The sequence below is a fragment of the Lissotriton helveticus genome, chromosome 4_1 (assembly GCF_964261635.1).
Source record: "Lissotriton helveticus chromosome 4_1, aLisHel1.1, whole genome shotgun sequence".
Taxonomy (NCBI): Eukaryota; Metazoa; Chordata; class Amphibia; order Caudata; family Salamandridae; genus Lissotriton; species Lissotriton helveticus.
This window is the reverse complement of record NC_136063.1, coordinates 135,819,400-135,838,720: the sequence shown is the minus strand read 5'-3', so window position 1 is coordinate 135,838,720 and position 19,321 is coordinate 135,819,400. Positions and strand designations below refer to the sequence as shown.

At 45.7% G+C, this 19,321-nt stretch overlaps 1 protein-coding gene across 2 annotated transcripts in view; it reads left to right on the top strand.

The window, feature by feature from the left end:
* The window catches only part of TONSL (tonsoku like, DNA repair protein), a 347,227-nt gene that overhangs the window by 86,821 nt on the left and 241,085 nt on the right, over positions 1-19,321 (top strand). The window contains exon 1 of one of the 2 annotated variants that reach the window (XM_078686542.1): positions 8,216-8,323. The exons of the other annotated variant lie outside the window; for it this stretch is intronic. Coding sequence (XP_078542668.1) covers positions 8,291-8,323 — 33 coding nt within the window. The 5' untranslated portion in view covers positions 8,216-8,290. Of the gene's footprint in view, positions 1-8,215; positions 8,324-19,321 lie in introns of those variants that run through there. 2 annotated transcript variants of the gene reach the window in all.

Here is a 19,321-nt window from a genome sequence, read left to right as displayed (position 1 = left end):
AGTTTAGGCAATTTTCGAAAGCTGTCAGGCTGCCCAAGACTGTGGTAGTTCTGGTTGCAGGACGAGTCACTCTGTCGCGATTGTCAAGAGAGTTTAAAGTTTGCGGTGTATTTCCAGTTCTAGCCAGGCAGTGATTCTTCTACGTCCTTCTTCTCTTGAGCCGTCAAATCTGAGTTCTTGGGTTCAGGGGTGCCACCTAAATACTCAATTTAGGGGCATTATGGGGAGTGACAAGTTATAGCCAATGGGCTGCCTAAATTTAGGGTGTCTACACCTTCTGTATGGCCCCTTCCTGTGGGAAGTGGGCATAACCCTGGCCCTAGAAGGCTAATTCTGTCCAAAACAAGATGGAGAAATCTGAAATGGTGGTTTCCACATCAGCTAGTCCACCTTAGAGGGGGTGCTGGCTTGATGTGAGACACACCTCCTAATCTTACTAATTTTCCCACCTGTCTTGCCGCTTAGGGGTGTGGAATTTATTAAAATATCTACTTGTCCATGGGGCAAGTTGCTTCATAAATCTACTTGTCCTGTAACAAAATCCAATTGTAGCTTTGGTGCCATGTGGTTCGGCGACAAATTATGGCAGCAATCTCATTATATAAGAGCTCTTGTATAGCCTCTCTGATTATGCCAGGGCTCATACCATAGTAGTTTTTGAATAATCCCTTTATGTTGCCACGTTTCTGCAGATCTACATACTGGGTCTGAAGGTAGTGGTAAGCCATAGTTCCAGGGTTGGAATGCCCTTTAAGTCTGTGCAAATCTACTAACTTGCATGTTTTAAGGGTTTTCAACAACTCTTCTCTAATCTTTTCCCATACTGAGAAATGTTGGAAATTTACTTTTGACAATGGCAGACGTAAACCTTCTTCCAGAGATGGAAAAAAGTGGTTGATGGGGAAAATGACCTTGCAAACACTCGGGTTTTTGCATGAGCAAATCTACACATGCATATTTGCTCAGGATAAACTGCAGTTAACAAATACTTTCCAGGAGTACATTTCTTACCCTACTTCTATAAATTCTTGTAAATTCACCAAAGCCATACAGCTGCACTTCAAATCAAATCAAATCAAAAAGCTTTATTCGATTTTCAGGAAATCATAAAAGCGTGCGAGTACAATTTATGCAGGCAATTTAAAAGGAATATTCACATGAACAAAGTTACAAAAATGGGTTTTCAAGGAATCATAAGAGCGTGCAAATACAATTTGTGCAAACAAAGTAGACGGAATGTTGACATGTGCAAAGTTTCAAAGATAGATAAAACATTTCTCCGAAGATTACAGTCTACTTCAGTACTGTAAGCAAGTGACCTCGTTTGACCCTAATCGATCAGTGTTGGCACTTGTTGGTTAGCTCATTGTATTTCTAAGTTTAATCACTACCATTAAAAAGCGAGAAACAGCAAAGATAACGTCCACATCTTCAAGATGCAATAGTTTTGAAAATGCAGGTTTACATGTTCTTATCCCCCAACGTTTAAGTAAGGGTAAAAGGAACAATTTCCTCGGGGTGGTATACAGTTTGCAAAAGAACATAATGTGTATGTTACTCTGTGTTGAGTGGTCATCACATGGACATGTTAATTTCAATGAGGCCCAATCATTCTGCTTTGGCAGGGTGACCAAGCGGAAGAAGATCCCTAGGCGCAGCCTAGTTAAAAGCATGCGAGCATAGGGTGCTTTTTCGATCCCTAGGTAGAGTTGCAAGCCTTCGGAGGGAGTAATTTGCTGATAGCTCAAGATAGTACCTTTGAGTTTCTCAGTGTCCCATCTTACGCTCTCTAAGTGTATGAATAATAATTTTTTAAGGGCAGATCTGGTCAAGGTTTGTGTGGACTCTGGTTCGTCATAGAATTCTGGATGTCCAATGTTAGAAAACATCATTTGGACGTATCGCAACCACTTGACTTTTGCGGCCCCATCCAAAGCCATGCAGTCTTTAATAAGGTTTCTGTTCAAATTACATTCTTCTGTGGTCCAGATCTTATGCCAAAGCAAACAAGGTGATATCTTTATGATATCACTGAGGTATTTAACGCCGGCCTCGATGTGAGTCATAAAGGTCGACGTAGTTTTGGGCACACCTAGTAAATAGCAAATAAAAATATTCTCACATGTTTGCAATGAGGACACATTCTCGAAACCCCAAATACCTGCACCATATGTGGCTGTGGCTATACACTTTGCCTGGTAGATCTGTAGCATTTCTCGGGTGGGTTTGCCCCCAATTTTGGCTGCGAAGGTTCTTAAAGCGCCTATGGCACGGGAAAAGGCAAGTTTCCTAGCTGACACTGCGTGTTTCCACCTTCCCCACCTGTCAAACACAATGCCCAAATAGCAAAAAGAGTCTGTAATTGCAATCTTTTGCTGATCTAAGTATATTGAACATGTTGGTCTGTTATTCTTTTGGGAGCAGGCCATGGAGAAGGTTTTGGATATGTTCACCTTTAAACTTCTTTTACCCATGTAAGATGAAAATTCGTTTACTGCCTTCTGCAGACCTACCTTAGTCCTGGACATGATAGCCGCGTCATCGGCGTATAAAAGGATGGGTACAGGCCTACCATTAACAGACGGGAAATCGCTTGACAGAGTTATTAAGCTCTCAGCGATAGAGTTTATGTACAATGTGAAAAGCAAGGGCGCGAGTATGCAGCCTTGCCTTACCCCTCTGTTTATGGCGAATTTCTGTGAACATTGCCCCTGGGTCCCAAATCTTACTCTGGCCCCTGCATCTCTATATAGTTCTTTGATGAATGTGAGGATGGTTGGGTCCACCCCAATGTCTTCCAGTGTCGACCAAAGCAGCGCGTGGTCCACACAATCAAATGCGGATCTGAGGTCGACAAAGGTAACAAAAAGGTCCCCTTTTTTGGCCTGCGTGTATTTGGAGACTAATAGGGACAAGTTTAAACATTGCTCCAATGTCCCTAGACCCTTTCGGAACCCATATTGGCACTCCGAGATAACCTTCTTCTCCTCTTCCCAGTGTTGAATCCTCTTAAGGACTATCCTTCCAGCTATTTTCATAAGTCCGTCCAATAAAGATATTGGGCGGTAACAAGCCGGGTCGTCCCTATTCCCTTTTTTAAATATGGGAACTACGATCGCGTCCGACCAAGTGGAAATAAAGCCACATTTATTTCCCATATTTAATACGTTGGTTAGCAAGGGAACCCAGAAGTCTGGTTCTGATTTATAGACATCCACTGGGGTTTGATCCGGGCCCGGAGCTTTACCTGATGGACTTTCTCTGAGGGCATCTTCCACTTCTAATGTGGTGAATACTAGTTCAATGGGATAGGGAGATGCTGAGACGATGGTAAGCTGGTCATCCTGGTTTATGCTGTCTGTGAGGGAGGTCACCTTCCAAGGTTTCGGGGAATTACCCTGTGTATTATTTGAGTAGAGGTTACCATAATGTTCTACCCAGAGCTCAGCCGTTATGGCCACCTCTACAGAGTTATCCCTATCTTTTGAGTTATAAACGGATCTTATGACTTTCCAGAAGGCATTGCTATCTTTGGTCCTGGCTGCTTCCCCCAGAGCTTCCCAGGCCTCCTGCTTCAAGGTCGCCCTCCGTTGATTGATTGCCAGCTTGTAGTCATGTCTCGCTTGGCGAATTTGAACCCTATCTTTCGGATCAGCGGACAGAACTTTCTTTAAGTTTTTCAGCGTGGAGGTGCATCTGGAGTCAAACCACCCTCAGGTGTGGCTTCCATTGGCTTTGCAGTTCCTGGTCAGAGCGTTTTTTATATGGCGCTGAATGTTGGAGAAAGCAGCCATGATGCTCTCTGGGTCAGTATCTTCCTGTAAGCAAGCAAATATGTCCATGGAACAAGAGCATATAAGTTTTTGAAAGAAGGATGCTGGATTCATTTTTTCCCATTTAATTACATACCCATTGGTCTTAGTTAGAGTAATCTCGAATGGATATGGGGACCCACTTGGTTCCTTTTCCTTGCTGTCCATAAGATTTACCCCAAAAATAATGGGATAATGATCACTCATAGGGTCTTCCCCCGTTTCCCAAAAGGTTACAAAATCAGGGTGAGTAGATGATATAAGGGCAAAGTCAATTGTAGATCCACAGCCTCTTCCATTAAACGTTGGGGCAAAGGGAACCGGGGGGGAACATACCTGGTTGATAAACTTGAGGTCAAAGGTGAATATAACATTGTTAAGGAAAGATCCCATAATGGAATGGGAGAAGTGTAAGGGACCGTCCTCCCCTAGATCTGATAGGCCGCACAAACCTAACTCAGAAGACGGACAGACGGTACAGTTAAAATCACCCACCCACAGTATTATGTGATCCCCAGAACCTTGATCTCTCAGTTTATGAATGTGATGAATCATGATGTTCAAATTTGATTCCACTTCGTTAATTGGCAAGTTATTGTAAAAATTCACAAGAATCACCTTTTGCGAAGTGCCCCATTTAAATAGTGTGATTTGGAAGTACTGATTAGATTTAAAATTACAAACTTTGACATCCCCTGTGTTCGAGATATATGTGCACAGGCCCCCCTTATTGCGCCCCTGGGCTGATGGCGCCGCTGGTGAATGAAGGGTTCGGTAGCCCAGCATGTGTGCTTCCTCTATAAGCCATGTCTCTTGTAGGCATATAATGCCATGCTTCTGCACGATCTCCAACCAAGGTTTGTGGGTGATCTTACTACCTAGGCCTGCTACGTTCCAGGAGAGGAGGGAGTGCATTGGTTTTCCAGTTTCCTGTGGGTGTGACTGATGCCCTCCATTCCCCATTGTATCTTTCAGCTTTTGCGAGTATGTAAGGTCTGCCTGTCGTCTAGCCTGTGCAGGGAGAGCGTGCTGTTTAGATGGTTTTGAATCTATCCCCATATCGCTTGAAACTTGGGGTGTGGGGTTTAGGTTTTCGCTCGGAATACTCTCTGTTGAGGGGTTTTGGGCGTTGGTCTGAGTTGGAGCGGCACTAATTCCCAGTCAATCCACCTGGTCGAGGCACTCAAACCTGTTCCTAGTAGGCGCTCCTTCCCACCAGTTATTAGTTGGTTGCCAACCGTCCCCATATCCTTTCCATCTACGGTTGTGAACTAATGACCAGGCCCCGGATGGCTCAACGATCTGTTTTGGAGGATAGAAGAAGGTTAGGGGTCTGGTGACAATAGAATTGTCAGTATCCTGAGAATCCCATCTGGTGATATGTTGGGCTGTGTGGGGGTCTGCAAATGAAACCACTATGCAGTCTCCAGGGATAGATTTATGGGTACCACCCACCCATGGCACTCTCCTAACCATTAAAACCCCTGTCCTGCCAGGATTGGGGGGCTGTCTGTTTATGTTGAGCCAGTGAATCACCTTATTCTTTAGGGACCAGTGAGTCTCCACAGAATGCGGATCGAGTAGTGGTACACCAGCCAATATGGCAACATAAGGGCCGGCGTCAGGAGGGAGATCAATATAGCCCCCGCGAAAGTTCTGGCGACCATGGTACTGGTTGGCTATAAGCTCAGTAGGGGGGATGGTAGTCTTATTAGGCTTAAAGACAGCGTTAGTGATAGGTTTGGATGAGGTCTGATTGTCGGGGCGTTTTAGCACTGGTATTGGGAGCTTTGGTATTAGTGGAGAGGGAACATTTAACTTAGACCGGGGTTTAGGTATTGGAGTCGATTTTGGTGGGGGTAAGGGTAAGGGCAAAACCGGGGGCATTGTTTGAGGGGCAAGGGAACTAACATTAGATACTGGGGCCGGATGAATACCATCGTCATCATCCTGGGTAATACCTTCAGCGATATCAGGGTGACTTGTTTCCAGTTGTTTTAGGCTGAGGGTGGCCAGGGAGACTAGGGTCTTATCCATCTCGAGTAGGTTGTTCTCGATGCGTGAAAGTCTGAGTTCCAGAGGTGACAATAATTGTTTTAATGTGGCCCAGACTATCTTAAGAAAATCTTCATCGTCATCCCCCTTATTACTGCCCTTCCCTATCTCAGTTTGTCCTCCCTCCATTCGGTTCTCACCATCGGTGGGGGAAGGCCCTTGGGTGAGGTCAGGGAGCACATTGAGCTCGCTATGTTCGCTGGCCCCCCCATCTGGATTATTATCCAAGTTGGACGCTTGTATGGTCTCCCCCGTGATTGGTAGTGTTCGCCTACTGTTAAAGAACTGGAGCCTTGCAATTTTCGCTTTTTTGCGGGCATAGGCAGATCTTTTACGGGCATGGGCAGATCTTGCACTGTTTTTCTTTTTTAAAATTGGACCGTCTTTGATTTTAAATTTTGCAACAGGGGCAAAAAAATTGGCGGGGTTAAGACTATCCGGCAGGATAGTAGCCATTCCTGGTCCAGTGGGCGCTATTCCCTCAGAAGTTTTAGGGAATATAGTGGAAGGAGTGGGTACGGGCTCTAACGGAAGGGAAACAGGTAGGGGAACAGGGTGAACATCAGCGTGAGTTATCAGTGGGTGAGGGCAAGAAGCGTGTTGTGGGGATACAGCCGACGCGATTTTCCCTAGGGAAGATTTTTTGGAATTGGCAAAGGTCTGTGAAAGCCTACGTGCTGCATCGAGCTCAAGTGACACCCTGTTCTGCAATTTGGTAATTTCAGCATCAATTGCTAGATTAGTCTTTACAAGGAGATCACCCAATGTCCCGCTAGGCTTACTCAGCCCCATTGCAGTTTTACTGCGACTCCCCCGTGTATTCATAATATATTTAGATTTCGATACCAGCAATGTACTTACTGCTAGATGAGGGACAAGTCAGATGACACGGACCAAGGGGGGTGGGCCAGGCCAGTCCTCTATGTCCTCGAACGGCCTCAAACGGCCCAGTCTTTGCCCTGTCTTCGCCCGCGCTGCGTCCCGCGCTGCGTCCCGCGCTGCGGGAGGCGGAGCTTATGATATAGGGGGCGTGGGGGGCGGGCCAGCAGGGAGAGCGGACCGGAAGCTCTTCCTTGGTCTTGCAGGGACTTCTGGGAAATGAAGTCCCCGCACACTCGCAGCCCCGCTGACGCCTCGCGCCCACAGCCGCCTTACCGCCTGGATGGTTGCCCCGCAGTCTCTGTGTCCTCAGCTCCCGTCGATGCGGCACCCGCGAAGCGGGTGCGGCGAGGGGTGGGAGCGCTGCTGCTGCTGCTGGAAGCGCTGGCGTGGGGTTTAAAAAAGAGCCTGTTAAAAAAGGGAAGCCGCTGTGCCTCTCAAGTTGCCGCTAAACAAGGTATGTGGTCCACACGTTGGAGGCCCAGGTCGCCTCTTAAAGGATCTCGTGGTTGGGGGCGGGGGGGGGCGGGCCAGCAGGGAGAGCGGACCGGAAGCTCTTCCTTGGTCTTGCAGGGACTTCTGGGAAATGAAGTCCCCGCACACTCGCAGCCCCGCTGACGCCTCGCGCCCACAGCCGCCTTACCGCCTGGATGGTTGCCCCGCAGTCTCTGTGTCCTCAGCTCCCGTCGATGCGGCACCCGCGAAGCGGGTGCGGCGAGGGGTGGGAGCGCTGCTGCTGCTGCTGGAAGCGCTTTTCGCCGCTTCCTCGCAGCGCCTCTCCTTTTTAGTCCTCCCTCGCTGACCTGAACAACAAGAAGCACAACCCAGTCAGCCAATCACAACGCCGCCTTCAGCTGCACTTAATGCAAGGACATATACCAAGGGTGCACTTTTGAGACTTTCTTTAATAATAGGGCTTTTAATTTGGTCTGGCGTTAACCAAAACCTTTTGTGTTTGTTAAAATTCTCTCTCCCTCTCTCTGTATCGGCTGGCTTCACCGTGAGTGACGGCATTAAGCTCTTTCACAAGGAGTATTATGGCACACAAAGTAGTGTTGTTCAGTGGTAGTAACTAATGGGGCGGTGTGTGCTTTTTTACACCAATTTTTTTTTTTTTTGTTGCTTTTGCCAATGTTTGTTATAATGGTGAGGGCCCGGTAGCTCTCGAATCAAGAAGGCTTTACAAAAACCATGCCAAAACAAGTCACGTATTGGCAAAACTAAAAGCTGCTCACTAATTTCAGAACTACTGGCTTTGCCAATGCTTGTTTATTTTTATGTTTCTCATAATCTTATTGAAACTGGTTACACTGATTTTCCAATATGAATATTTTTGCGAAATACTAGCATGCATCAACACATTTTACTAAATGATGATGCAAAGAAACGGTACCTGAAATTTCACAGTAGTTTAGCAAAATGTTTTTTTTTTCCTACTTTTATGTTTTTTAGGAACATTTTATATTGAAAGCAAAGAGTCATTAATCTTGCACTCAAGCTTCTGCAAATATTTGCATCTAATCAGAGAGCATTCTGGGAGCATTATGCATAGCCTCATATTGCTAAACTTTGAAACCGTGAGTACACATTTTTATACTGTAACAACTGTCAGTAGTGCGATCAGAACTTACATTTACTTAGAGCGCTCACCCTAATAATGAAGGCTTTCAATTAATGAACCATGAATACAAGTTTGAACAGCATTAACATAGGCACACAAATAATACTTTAACGTCAGGCAGTGCCTTTCCCTGGCCCTTAATGTGCTACTGCAAACTGGCAGCCAACGGGTTTGCTCTGCAGGGGATTGGGCCTACTTGTCCCAAGGACAAAATACACATTAAAACTTGTTGCCCCTGACCCCAACCATATGTCCTGGACATCGGGCTATAGGAATTCCACATCCCTGACTGCTCAAAATTGGTGTCTGGACAGGGGGGCTTCCTGCGCTTCGTCCAGAGCAGACTTTGTTCCTGACCTCCGAGAGTGACAGCTCTCACCTCAGCGGGTCAGAAACTTAGCTGCCCTCTGGGTGATTTTTTAAAATAAACCCAGCACTGGCAGCATTTGGGGTTATTAAGACGAGACATCTGGGGGTACTGTGAAGCCGTCATGGAGCTGGAGAACTCAAAATCACAAGTGTCCTGCCCATGTACTCGTTATTGCTTCCCTGTGCACTTAAGATATCTAAGAATGGATTTAGATCGCACATAGACACATCCACTCACGCAGATTTGACCATGCATCAGTTATAGTGCACCCTGCCTTAGAGCTGTAAGGCCTGCTGTAGGGGTGATTTACTTGGATCACATTTATTGTTTTGAAGGCTTGGCACACAGGGACGTGTGCCATGTCGACTCATCACCTTTCTGTGCACCAAGACACGCACGCAGCAATGGTAGTTTTGCATGAGCTTAGTGAGGGTTCCTTTAGGGTGGCACAATTTGTGCTGCAGCCCTTAGGGACCCTCTTTATTCCCCATGCCCTAGGTACCACCATTTACTAGGGACTTACACGGAGTCTAAACTGGTGCCAATTGTGGAATAATAGTACAGTTTATTGAAAGTTACTGGTACTAGGGACCTCGTTAGGAGTGACCCGGTAAACTTTCTGTCACAGTTGCCTAAGGTACCAGGCAAAAAGGTTGTGGGGGATAACCTTGTCAAAAGAGGCACTTTACTTCACACCTTTACCATCCAATTCCCTTACCCACCCCATTACCCTAAAAACACACTTACCACCCTCTATTCAAACCCATCCCTAAAACCACCCTATACCCTTGCCTACCTCTAAACACTAACACCACCCTTAACATCCCATATCCTTACCACCTTAACTCCTAAAAATACTCTTCCCACCCAATTCACTTACCTACCGCTAAACCCTAAAACACCCATACCACCCAATTCCCTTACCCACCTCTAAACCCAGCCTTACCACCCATATGCTTTACAGGGTTAACAAGTTGTATACAATGTGACCTTAGGGGGAGGGGTGGACCATTTGGGATAAAGCAAGTACAAATAATTTAAAAAAATGAAGGTCTGAGTGCAATGTAAGAGGTAGGAGTGGAATTTGCCCTTTAGTAAAGTTTTGGCTTCCTTCTTAAAACGTGCCAGAGACTGAATTCTTCTAATAGCGGGTGGGAGTGAATTCCAAATTCTTGGTGCGGCTCCAGAGGACGCACCAAGAATTTGGAACTCAGGAAAGCACGGAGGCTGAAGTAAGAGGTCTTTAGAGGACCGGGAGTTTCTGGCACCTCCGGATACCACGATTTTCTGAGCAAGAAATGGATGAGATTTAGTGTATAGAGCCTTGTGGGTGATACATGCCAGGATTCTGGCTTCAAGAGGGAGCCAGTTCAGAGCTTTGAGATGTGGTAGAATTTTTTAGAACCTTTTAGGAGTCTGGTGGCAGCGTTGAGGCAGGCTTTTAAAGGGGCCAGGGAGATCTTAGGAAGGCCAGAGAGGGTAGAGCATCCATATTCTGTCCTGGAGATAACTAGTGCCTGGACTGCCATTTTTAGGTCCGGAGTGTCAAGGAAAGGTTTTAGTTCTCTTAGATAGCTTAGGTGAAACCTGGCGGTTTTGGCCATCGAGTTGATGTGGTCAAGCATATTCAGGCTGCTGTCCAGGTTTATTCCAAGAGATTTGGCAAAGTCCACTATGGTCGGTGATCAGTTTAGGGCTGTGATGGATTTAGACCATGGAGTTATCCGTGAAGCGGGCTGAGTATAAAGGGGTGTCTCAATGCAAAATCCCCTAGATTTTGGTCCGTTGAAAGTGTTTTTTAGGCATGCGCTGCTCTACGAGGCTCATTGTAGAGGAGAAGGGTTTAGAAGCTTCACCTACTCTCCGTCCATATGTACGATTGGCTTGTGCCATTGTGTGTCCTAAATGCTGGTTTCTGATTTGTCGATAGGTTTGTTAGACCCTTCTTAGTACCACCTTCTTTTCATTTGTCACCTCCCATGGCAATTGGCCCCTTTACTTTGAGTGTTACACAGTACCTGTTATTTAGACTGTGAGCACTGTTTTAATTAATGAGGTTCTTCTACTGCACGCACGACGTGCTTTGGTGCCTTCTTTCCCCCCGCCCTCCCTCTCCGTTGTCCGTGTCTTCTTCCCCCCCCACCCGCCCTCCCGTTGTTCGTGCTTGGAACCCACTGATGCATCGTGTCACCCTCGCACCATTTGTGAACTATCGAGAGGGAGGGCGGTGAGGGACCACCGGCTCAGCGCATCATCAACCAGCTGTGACCAGGGCGAATTACCAAAGCCCCCACGGGAGCTGCAGCCAACGCCAGACTCCATTTATACCCCGCAAATGGGACAACATGCCAAACCTGCCCCTCCCACAACCCCCAGGGTGTTGGGGTATTGTGTAGAGCTTCACCAGTGCAAGAGCACACACTGTCACTGTACTAGGAAACCAACAGGGAGAGGGGCTAGACGTGCAAACCGTACCAAAGCCAACAGTAGAGCAAGCATTTAATCAACCTCAAGTATGCACATGCTAATTAATGATTTATCCGGTTTAGTTTATCATGACTAGTGCCAAAACGCTGCCACGCCATGACAAGAAATGCTACACGCCAGTAAAGAAACGTTAAATAAATGAAATAGCGCAATCCATTTCCCGGTGATTTAATTTTGAGAATATGACTGATGTCAAAGTAACATGGAATGTCTGCAAGATTCCCTTTTACAACCATGTGTGCAATAAACTTCAGGGCTCTTGGCGTGACGTGGCTATTACCATTTCATTACTGTAAACAACTGGGGTTCTTATGCATTTTATATTTCGCTGTAAGGGGTAGTTTGCCCTTATATACGTACATTACATTTTAAATGCGGTTAAACAGTTTTAATACCACAAAGCTGGAGGGGCGCGGCACCCATCTATTCTTCCCCTTCATGTACTTGGGTGTGGAATTCTTGAACTCTCAAGGAGGCACCTCTCAGGCTCTCGCACCTCTCGCTGATTTATTGAGCAACAGGGATTTTCTACATCAGAGGGTGCTTCTGTGAGCTGTTTAAACTGTGTTTACTAGGGCCTGTGCACTTCGTCTTTTGGCCAGCAGAGGGAATAAAGTTTTATTCAAACAGTATTGTTAGATTTCAAGTTAGTGAGGCCCTTACCTGCTGGAGTCCAAAGTGTGGATTGAGCCTGTCTATCTCCTAGGAGATTCTGAACAGGAGAAGCAGCTGCCCAGCCCCCACCCCCAGGCCAGCAGACCATTGGCTATTCAGTTACCAGGCAAGTCTGAGTCCTCCTCTCACACCTGCCCAGGCCCCTTAAGGCCTTGCTGGGTGCACCCCAAATCACTCTCCTCCATCTTGTGAGTTGCAGCCTACCTGTGCCCCAGATTGCAGTGAGCAGAGTCCAGGAAGTGGTAAGGAGACAGACTAGGGCTGTCTCTTCCCAAGACAAAAAGTTGTTTAAAAAACGATTTTCACTTTCTGTGTTTTCTGTCTTTGCCTGTGGTTGTTCGAGTTTAAAATTGTAGTTTTAGCCTGCCTGTGATTGCATTTTTTATCACCTGTGTTGTGTTTTAAACTTGTGGTTTTCCCTGCCCATGATTTCCCCCATTTAACATGTTGAATTGTGGGATTTGCAGTCCAACCTCTGTAGTTTGTCCCTCTCATTCCTTGGTGACAATTCTGTTTTCCCTCCAAATTTCTCCTTTGCTCTGTGCTAAGGCCAGTATGTTAAAACCGTGCACTCCCAGCCACCATTTTGTGTTCACAAGCCAGTGAAACCAACCCCCCCCCCCACACCGCACCAGGGATTTTCTACATCAGAGGGTGCTTCTTTGAGCTGTTTAAACTGTGTTTACTAGGGCCTGTGCACTTCGTTTTTTGGCCAGCAGAGGGAGTAAAGTTTTATTCAAACAGTATTGTTAGATTTCAAGTTAGTGAGGCCCTTACCTGCTGAAGTCCAAAGTGTAGATTGAGCCTGTCTGTCTCCTAGGAGATTCTGAACAGGAGAAGCAGCTTCCAACTCCCTGGCCAGCAAACCTTGTCTGAGGTTGCTGGGACCTTATATGGTCTGCTAGTGGTTGGTACATGTCTATACTGATTGGTGGTTGTATCTGGTGTTTCTATTGGATTATGGTTAATGTCCTCGTTGGTTGGGTATTTAAGGGTTCTGATTGGTTTCTGGGTCTATGATTCAGTCATTGTAGGGTTGGGACTAGGGCTAGGGTTAGGATTTCTATTGGAAGTAGGGACTAGGGCTTCCTATGTTATTGGTTTTTGGGAGTAGGGTGGGACTAGGGATAGGGTTAGATCTTTAATTGGAAGTAGTGATTAGGGCTTCTGGTGTGATTGGTTGCTGGACTAGGTGTGAGACTTAGAGTAGGGTTGGCTTTCTATTGAAAGTAGGGACTAGGGCTACCTGTGCCATTGGTTGCATGGACTTGTTTTGGGACTACTGGTAGGGCTAGGGCCTTTATTGGATGTAGAGATCAGGGTTTTTTAACTGATTGGGTGCTTGGACTAGGGCTAAGATTGGCTGTAAGTTCCTGGTCTCCTATTGGTTCTAGATTTTAGGGCTAGTGTTGTGATTGGATAGTGTTAGGGCAAGGGTTCCCATTGGCTGAAGGGGTCACCTGATTACTAGGGCTATAAAAGGCCAGGCTTAGGGCGTCAAGGCTACGGGCAGAGAGGACAAGGGCTTCTGCCTGTTTGAGCCTGTTCAAGACTGGTCGGGACTAGGGCTAGAAATGCTGCCCTTTTTCTCATTGATGAACTGGGATCACTGCCTAAAGTATCGAAGGAAGTAAGAAACCTCGGAATAACCATGGACTCCAAGCTGTCGATGAATACCCAAGTGGATAAACTAGCAAGATCAAGCTTTGCTACTATAAAAACGCTGCAACGAATTTTCCCTCATTTAGGATTTCCACACAAGGTCCAAGCTACCATCTCCCTTGTTCTGTCCAAACTCGATTACGCCAATAGCCTCTACCACGAATCACCTTTAACGACCATGAAAAGACTACAACGGATTCAGAACTCGGCTGCCAGACTACTCTTGCATATCAAACCGCAAGACCACATCTCCCCTGCCTTGAAAGCCCTGCATTGGTTACAGGGTGCCAGAAGATCCACGTTCAAGCTGCTTTGTATCACCCACAAAGCAATACATGGAATAGGACCACTCTTCATCAGGAATAAAATCCCCAAACACATTCAACAAAGGAACCTCCGTTCTAAAGGAGCATCTCGCCTCAAAATCCCACCATACAAAAAAAAAACATGGGTGGCACATCCTTCTCTGTTCAAGCAGCCAAACTATGGCACTCTTTACCCCCCACATAATGTCCACCGACAACCACCTTATGTTCAGAAAACTACTCAAGATTTGGCCCACGTAAGTACTAAATGCAAACAGAAATTTACAGCATATCCCTCTGTATACAAGCATTTGTTTTCACTATAGATAAGTACCTATCTTTGTGTATTACTTTGTATAAACATGTAAAATAATTATTTTGGTTAGAAAAAAATAATAATAGTAAATAAAAACCATCTTTGGTCTAAATGTACATACTTCCATTGTGCATCTATGTACCTTCCATGTACCTGGATCTGTGTGTCTGTTACTTTTCTCCTGAAAAAGCATATCCAATGCACTACCCTATTTCTCATCCTGTGCCTCTATCAATATCTTTAATCTACATATACTTACCTCCTTTATGTATCTATATACTTTCAATGTAATTATGGATCTATATATTTATCACTTTCTTCTAATTTAGCATTTCCAATGCACTACCCTATTTCTCATTCTATACTTCGCTCAATATATTTTCTAGCCCAACCTTCTGACTCATCTCAAATTTATTCTACTACTCCTTCCAATGCACTACCCTATCTCCCATCCTATACATCTATCAATATATACTCTACATCCACTCTCTCATTTATCCCAAACCCCATACCACTACTATGATTGCCAAAATAACCCTTTCTAGACTCTCTCCTACTCTACCCCTCCTTGCATCATCTGACACCTCTTTTACTATACCCATACCCTAAAACAAACCTTTCTAAACTCTTCCTTCTGAGTCCTCCCCTCCAAAACTCCTTTTACTCATCCAAAAGCCTCCTCCTACTGCTAAGACCTAAAAATGTTTTTATTTTTTTTTAAATCCTTCACTTTTATCCCTCCACTATCCTTTTCATTCGAAATTGAGACTAACATGTTCACTTCTCAAATTCCATATTAAACTATACTAATATACTACACAAATAACTGAATAACATATCCCCTACTCAAATTACTTCATATTTTGTACTACACTCATTTTCAACAGTAATCCTTTATCGGTTCCGGAGTGGCGTGCGACTCGCCAGAAAAGTGCTTCAACACCCATCAGGGGTAACAAGTGCTATATGAATGCAAATCTTTCTTCCCCTTTTATCCCTCCGCTATCCTTCTCACTCCAAGTAACTGACTAATATCCACCACTGAAATGACTTCATATTTCACCATATTAATTCACCACTAATACTTTGTAGGCTTCCTGAAAAGCGTGCGTCAACAAGCGCTATATAAATACAAACCTTTTTCCTCCTCTATCCTTCTACTATCATTCCAAATCCAAATAACTGACTAACCTATCCACCACTTAAAATGTACTTGCATGTTTCACTATACTAATTCAACACTAATCCTCTATGGGTCCCGGAGTAGCGTGCTACTCGCCGAAAAAGCGCTTCGACGCCTCGTCAGGGGTAGTAAGCGCTATATAAATGCAATTACAATACAATACAATCCATTCACCGTCTGCATAAGATTAATCCATCCATACCATCCTAAACCAATAAATCAATACATCTAGCCAAACCGATCTAGAGAAACTCCTCTACCCACCACACTTAGTCTGTCCCTCTATCCATCCTCAGACACCTACTCATCCCTCATTGAATCCATTTATCCAGTCATCCATCAACATCGATTCCCTATCCATCCAGCCGCCTGCCCTACCCCAGGTCTGTCCCCTCCAGCAAGCCCCCCGGCTCCTGACTATTCATCGCAGAACCCTCAAGGCACATGTGAGCCCCATCCCTCGCACCCACAGAGACTGCTCCCAGGATTAAAATGTCTGCTCTTAAAGGGAGCTTTCCCTTCCCTCCAACCCCAGCCCCACCCTGCTTGGTAATTAGGCTTAACAGAAGCAATTAACAAAACAAATTGCTCTGAGCCCAACTGCCTCATTATTTCGGATAGTCAATCGTTTGACCAGGCGAGAGACAGGCCCCTCAACACGATGCAACTTGTATATATAAAAACAAGCATTGGCATAGCCAATAGGTCTCGCTTTTGGGACCTTATAAGTATTTAGTTATGCAGCAGAATATCTTTGGTGCAACAACACCAACTGTTGCATGGCTAAACACTTATAAGGTCCCAAATGCGAGACCTATTTTCTATGCCAATGCTTGTTTTAAGAGCAAGCAGTGGTCCTAGGGACCACTGCCTGCTTAGCCTGCATTCACAAAGATTATGCGAATAGGTTACCACCTAATTGAATTTGGTGGTAAAAAGCGAATGTTTGCAACCCTTTTCAGGTCGCAAATCATTCATACATACCCTTGTGATTCGGTATTATGGAGTGACTCCTCGAACACACCCCTACCTAATACCGAATAGCAAAACCCAAATTGCAATTAGTTAACAAGTTTTCAAATCACAATTTGGGCTTTGTACATCCCAAAATGCCGAAACATTGCTTTGTACATGTGGTCTTTGATTGCATTGGCTGCCAGATCGCTTCATGTCAATGAGGTACCATGACTTTTATTTCACAAATCAGTGCATTCTGTAAGTTGTGTTTTCAATTTACTTTAAATTGAATCAATTGGACTAAAGTACCTGGCAACAATGATTTATTATTTATAAAAAGTAGAGGGTGTGGCCTAACAGCCAGAGCTGCCGGCTTTGGATCTGGGGAACCAGGTTCGAATCTTGGCGGCTCAATATCCTGTGATTCTGGGCAAATCACGGAGTGTCCTGATGCTCACCAAAAACGAATATAACTGGTGCTCATGTAAAGCCTTTAATACCTTTGGGTCGAGTTCGTGCTATATATAAAACTTCAAAATAAATTAAACATAAGGACATGAAACATGGTGCCATGCTGGCATGGAACAATATGGCAATGTTAAAAGTATGTTCATGATGGTATGGGGCACTCATGTGCGTGCTGGCTTTGAACCCGCCTCTGGTACAATATCTGGTATGCTTAGCTTTGGCACAATATTCTGAGAAGCATACACCCATGCCACTGTTTTGTGGGATACAATATTTTGGAGAGAGGTATGACAAGACACTTTTATTGATGGAGAGGACTTTTGGTTTGTGACAAAGAGGTTCTTGTGCATTGTTTCTGACAATCACACGTTGTCAGTGTTTTGCAAGGCCTGTTGACAAGCCTTACAGTAGTAGAAGCAGAGAGAGTAAGACACGTCCCTTTAACAGGCACATTACCTGACCAGACCTGATGTGCTTTCATTTATATAAATATATGCTGAGGTGACACAACAGACCCTGAGCGAAGAACCCACTGCCCCCCCTACCCCCTGGCAATAGTCCAAGTTACCAGAGATGACTTCAGCTCCAATCTAGTTTTGTTTTTTCTTTATTTATTTTTTGTGGAGGGAGGAAGAAAACCATAGTTTGCAGGGGATAGAGTGCTAAGTCTGGGACTTGCTGACTGACTTTTAACACTGTACATATGTACTAAGAAGCCCAGCTTGCAAACCATTGCCTGCTGACTAGAAAGGCCCGACTGGCTCACTCTTGACAGTGTGGCTGGCTGCTGGCAATCGAGAATGTACCCAGCACGGATGTTAAGATGGCTGACTCTGGGGTGGGCACCACCTACGTCACGATGTTTATAGTGCTGAGTTTTCACGTCAGAAAACACTGCATTCTGGGAGCTATAGTCTTAGTTTACTTACTTGAACCCTTTGGTACCACACACGTGATACTGATGGGTAAAAGAAAGCCAAAGGCTGAAAGCAGCAAGCAGAGATGAGCAAAGGATTGTAAAGAAACCCTGCAAGAGGTTGTTGGGCCCACTGTGATGACGCCACACTGTGCGCGCGCCTGAGAGGTGCTCTCTCAGCCTCCCGTGCAGGTTTGCCCTCAGTGGTGCACGTGTTTACATCCACTGGCTCGTGCTATCAGGAGTCGTGCACGTAGTCTCTAAGTGTGTACAGATGAGCACGAAGGGTGGAGACACTGACAGTGGGTGGGAGGGGAGGCCGCTGTCAGTCGGTTCTCTTCCTTACTTGCTTGGCAGCCAGCAGCTGGGACTCCTCACATGGGGCCTGAGTGAAAATCCATGAGGGGTGTTTCCTAGCAGAGATGCCATACGTGCCAGAGACAGAGCAGGAGAGGAATTTAAAGAGGGGGCTGTACCTAGCACCGATAGTAGGCACAGACACTTGCAGCTTCACGGTATTAATTTATTGTTCGTGTTTTCATTTAAAAAGCAAATTAAACAAGAAAATAGCTTCAGTGTCAGGAAACCCCACCGGCAGTGGTAGGTAGGGAGAAGGGTTTGCACAGTGTCTGACGGGGCACCACAACGCTTTTGACAGAGAAAAAAAGTTTAATACAATCCTAAGTGACTCCTTCCATTATCTGTCAGCTTGACTTATTCCTCGGGCCTTGTTCCGCATAGCGGTGCTGAAACATTACCCGCTTCCTTGTAAGTTGCATCGTTCCCTCGTGGTACGGAGCCATCACGACTTTCCAAGAATCGCTCGACGGGGCGCACTGTCCAAGATGGAAGGGACGCAGGAACTCTCAGCTCCCAGCACCTCTCTCTCTCCAGCAGATAAACAGGCAGTGCTGACACAATTCTGTCTACGGACCAAGCACACACCCCACAATCAAGATAAAAAAGGCAGGCAGACGGACACAAGCACACACACACAATCAGGTATAAAAAAATAGAAAACAAGATAAAGACATCCATATCAAAGCGCACTAGTTTAGCTATATACGTGGACCATTGTATAGTGAAGGTGCTCCCAGAATGCAGTAGTATTGGGCTACTCGCACACACACACACACCACTACCCCAAACACGCACATACAGGACGACGACCAATAACTGGCCGTCTATAGTGAAAATAGGTACATTTCTTGAGAGGCTGGGTGCATCTAGTGAAGCAGAAATGTGAAACTTTTGAGTATATAGTGAAACAGAAATGTGAAACTATTGAGTATATAGTGAAACAGAATGAGCTGGGCGCTGAGCTGGGGCCTGCAGCAGTTCGCTGGCGCGCGCATGCGCGTACCCCCTCCCTTCTCACATGCAGAGAAGCACACATGAATAATTCAGTGCACGTCTCCTGGCTCTCCTGCGCGGCCCAATCCCCGAAGCCCGCGGCGAATTGGCTTCTCCGACTCTTGCCAACGGGCATCTTTTCTGCGCTCGCGGCACCCATGGAGACAATGAAGGTAAACCGTGTGACGCATCAGCCGTGTTTAAGTTTCCCTCCAGTCCAGTCGCACGCTGCATTAAAGTTCCAGATCCGTAATTTTTGGTG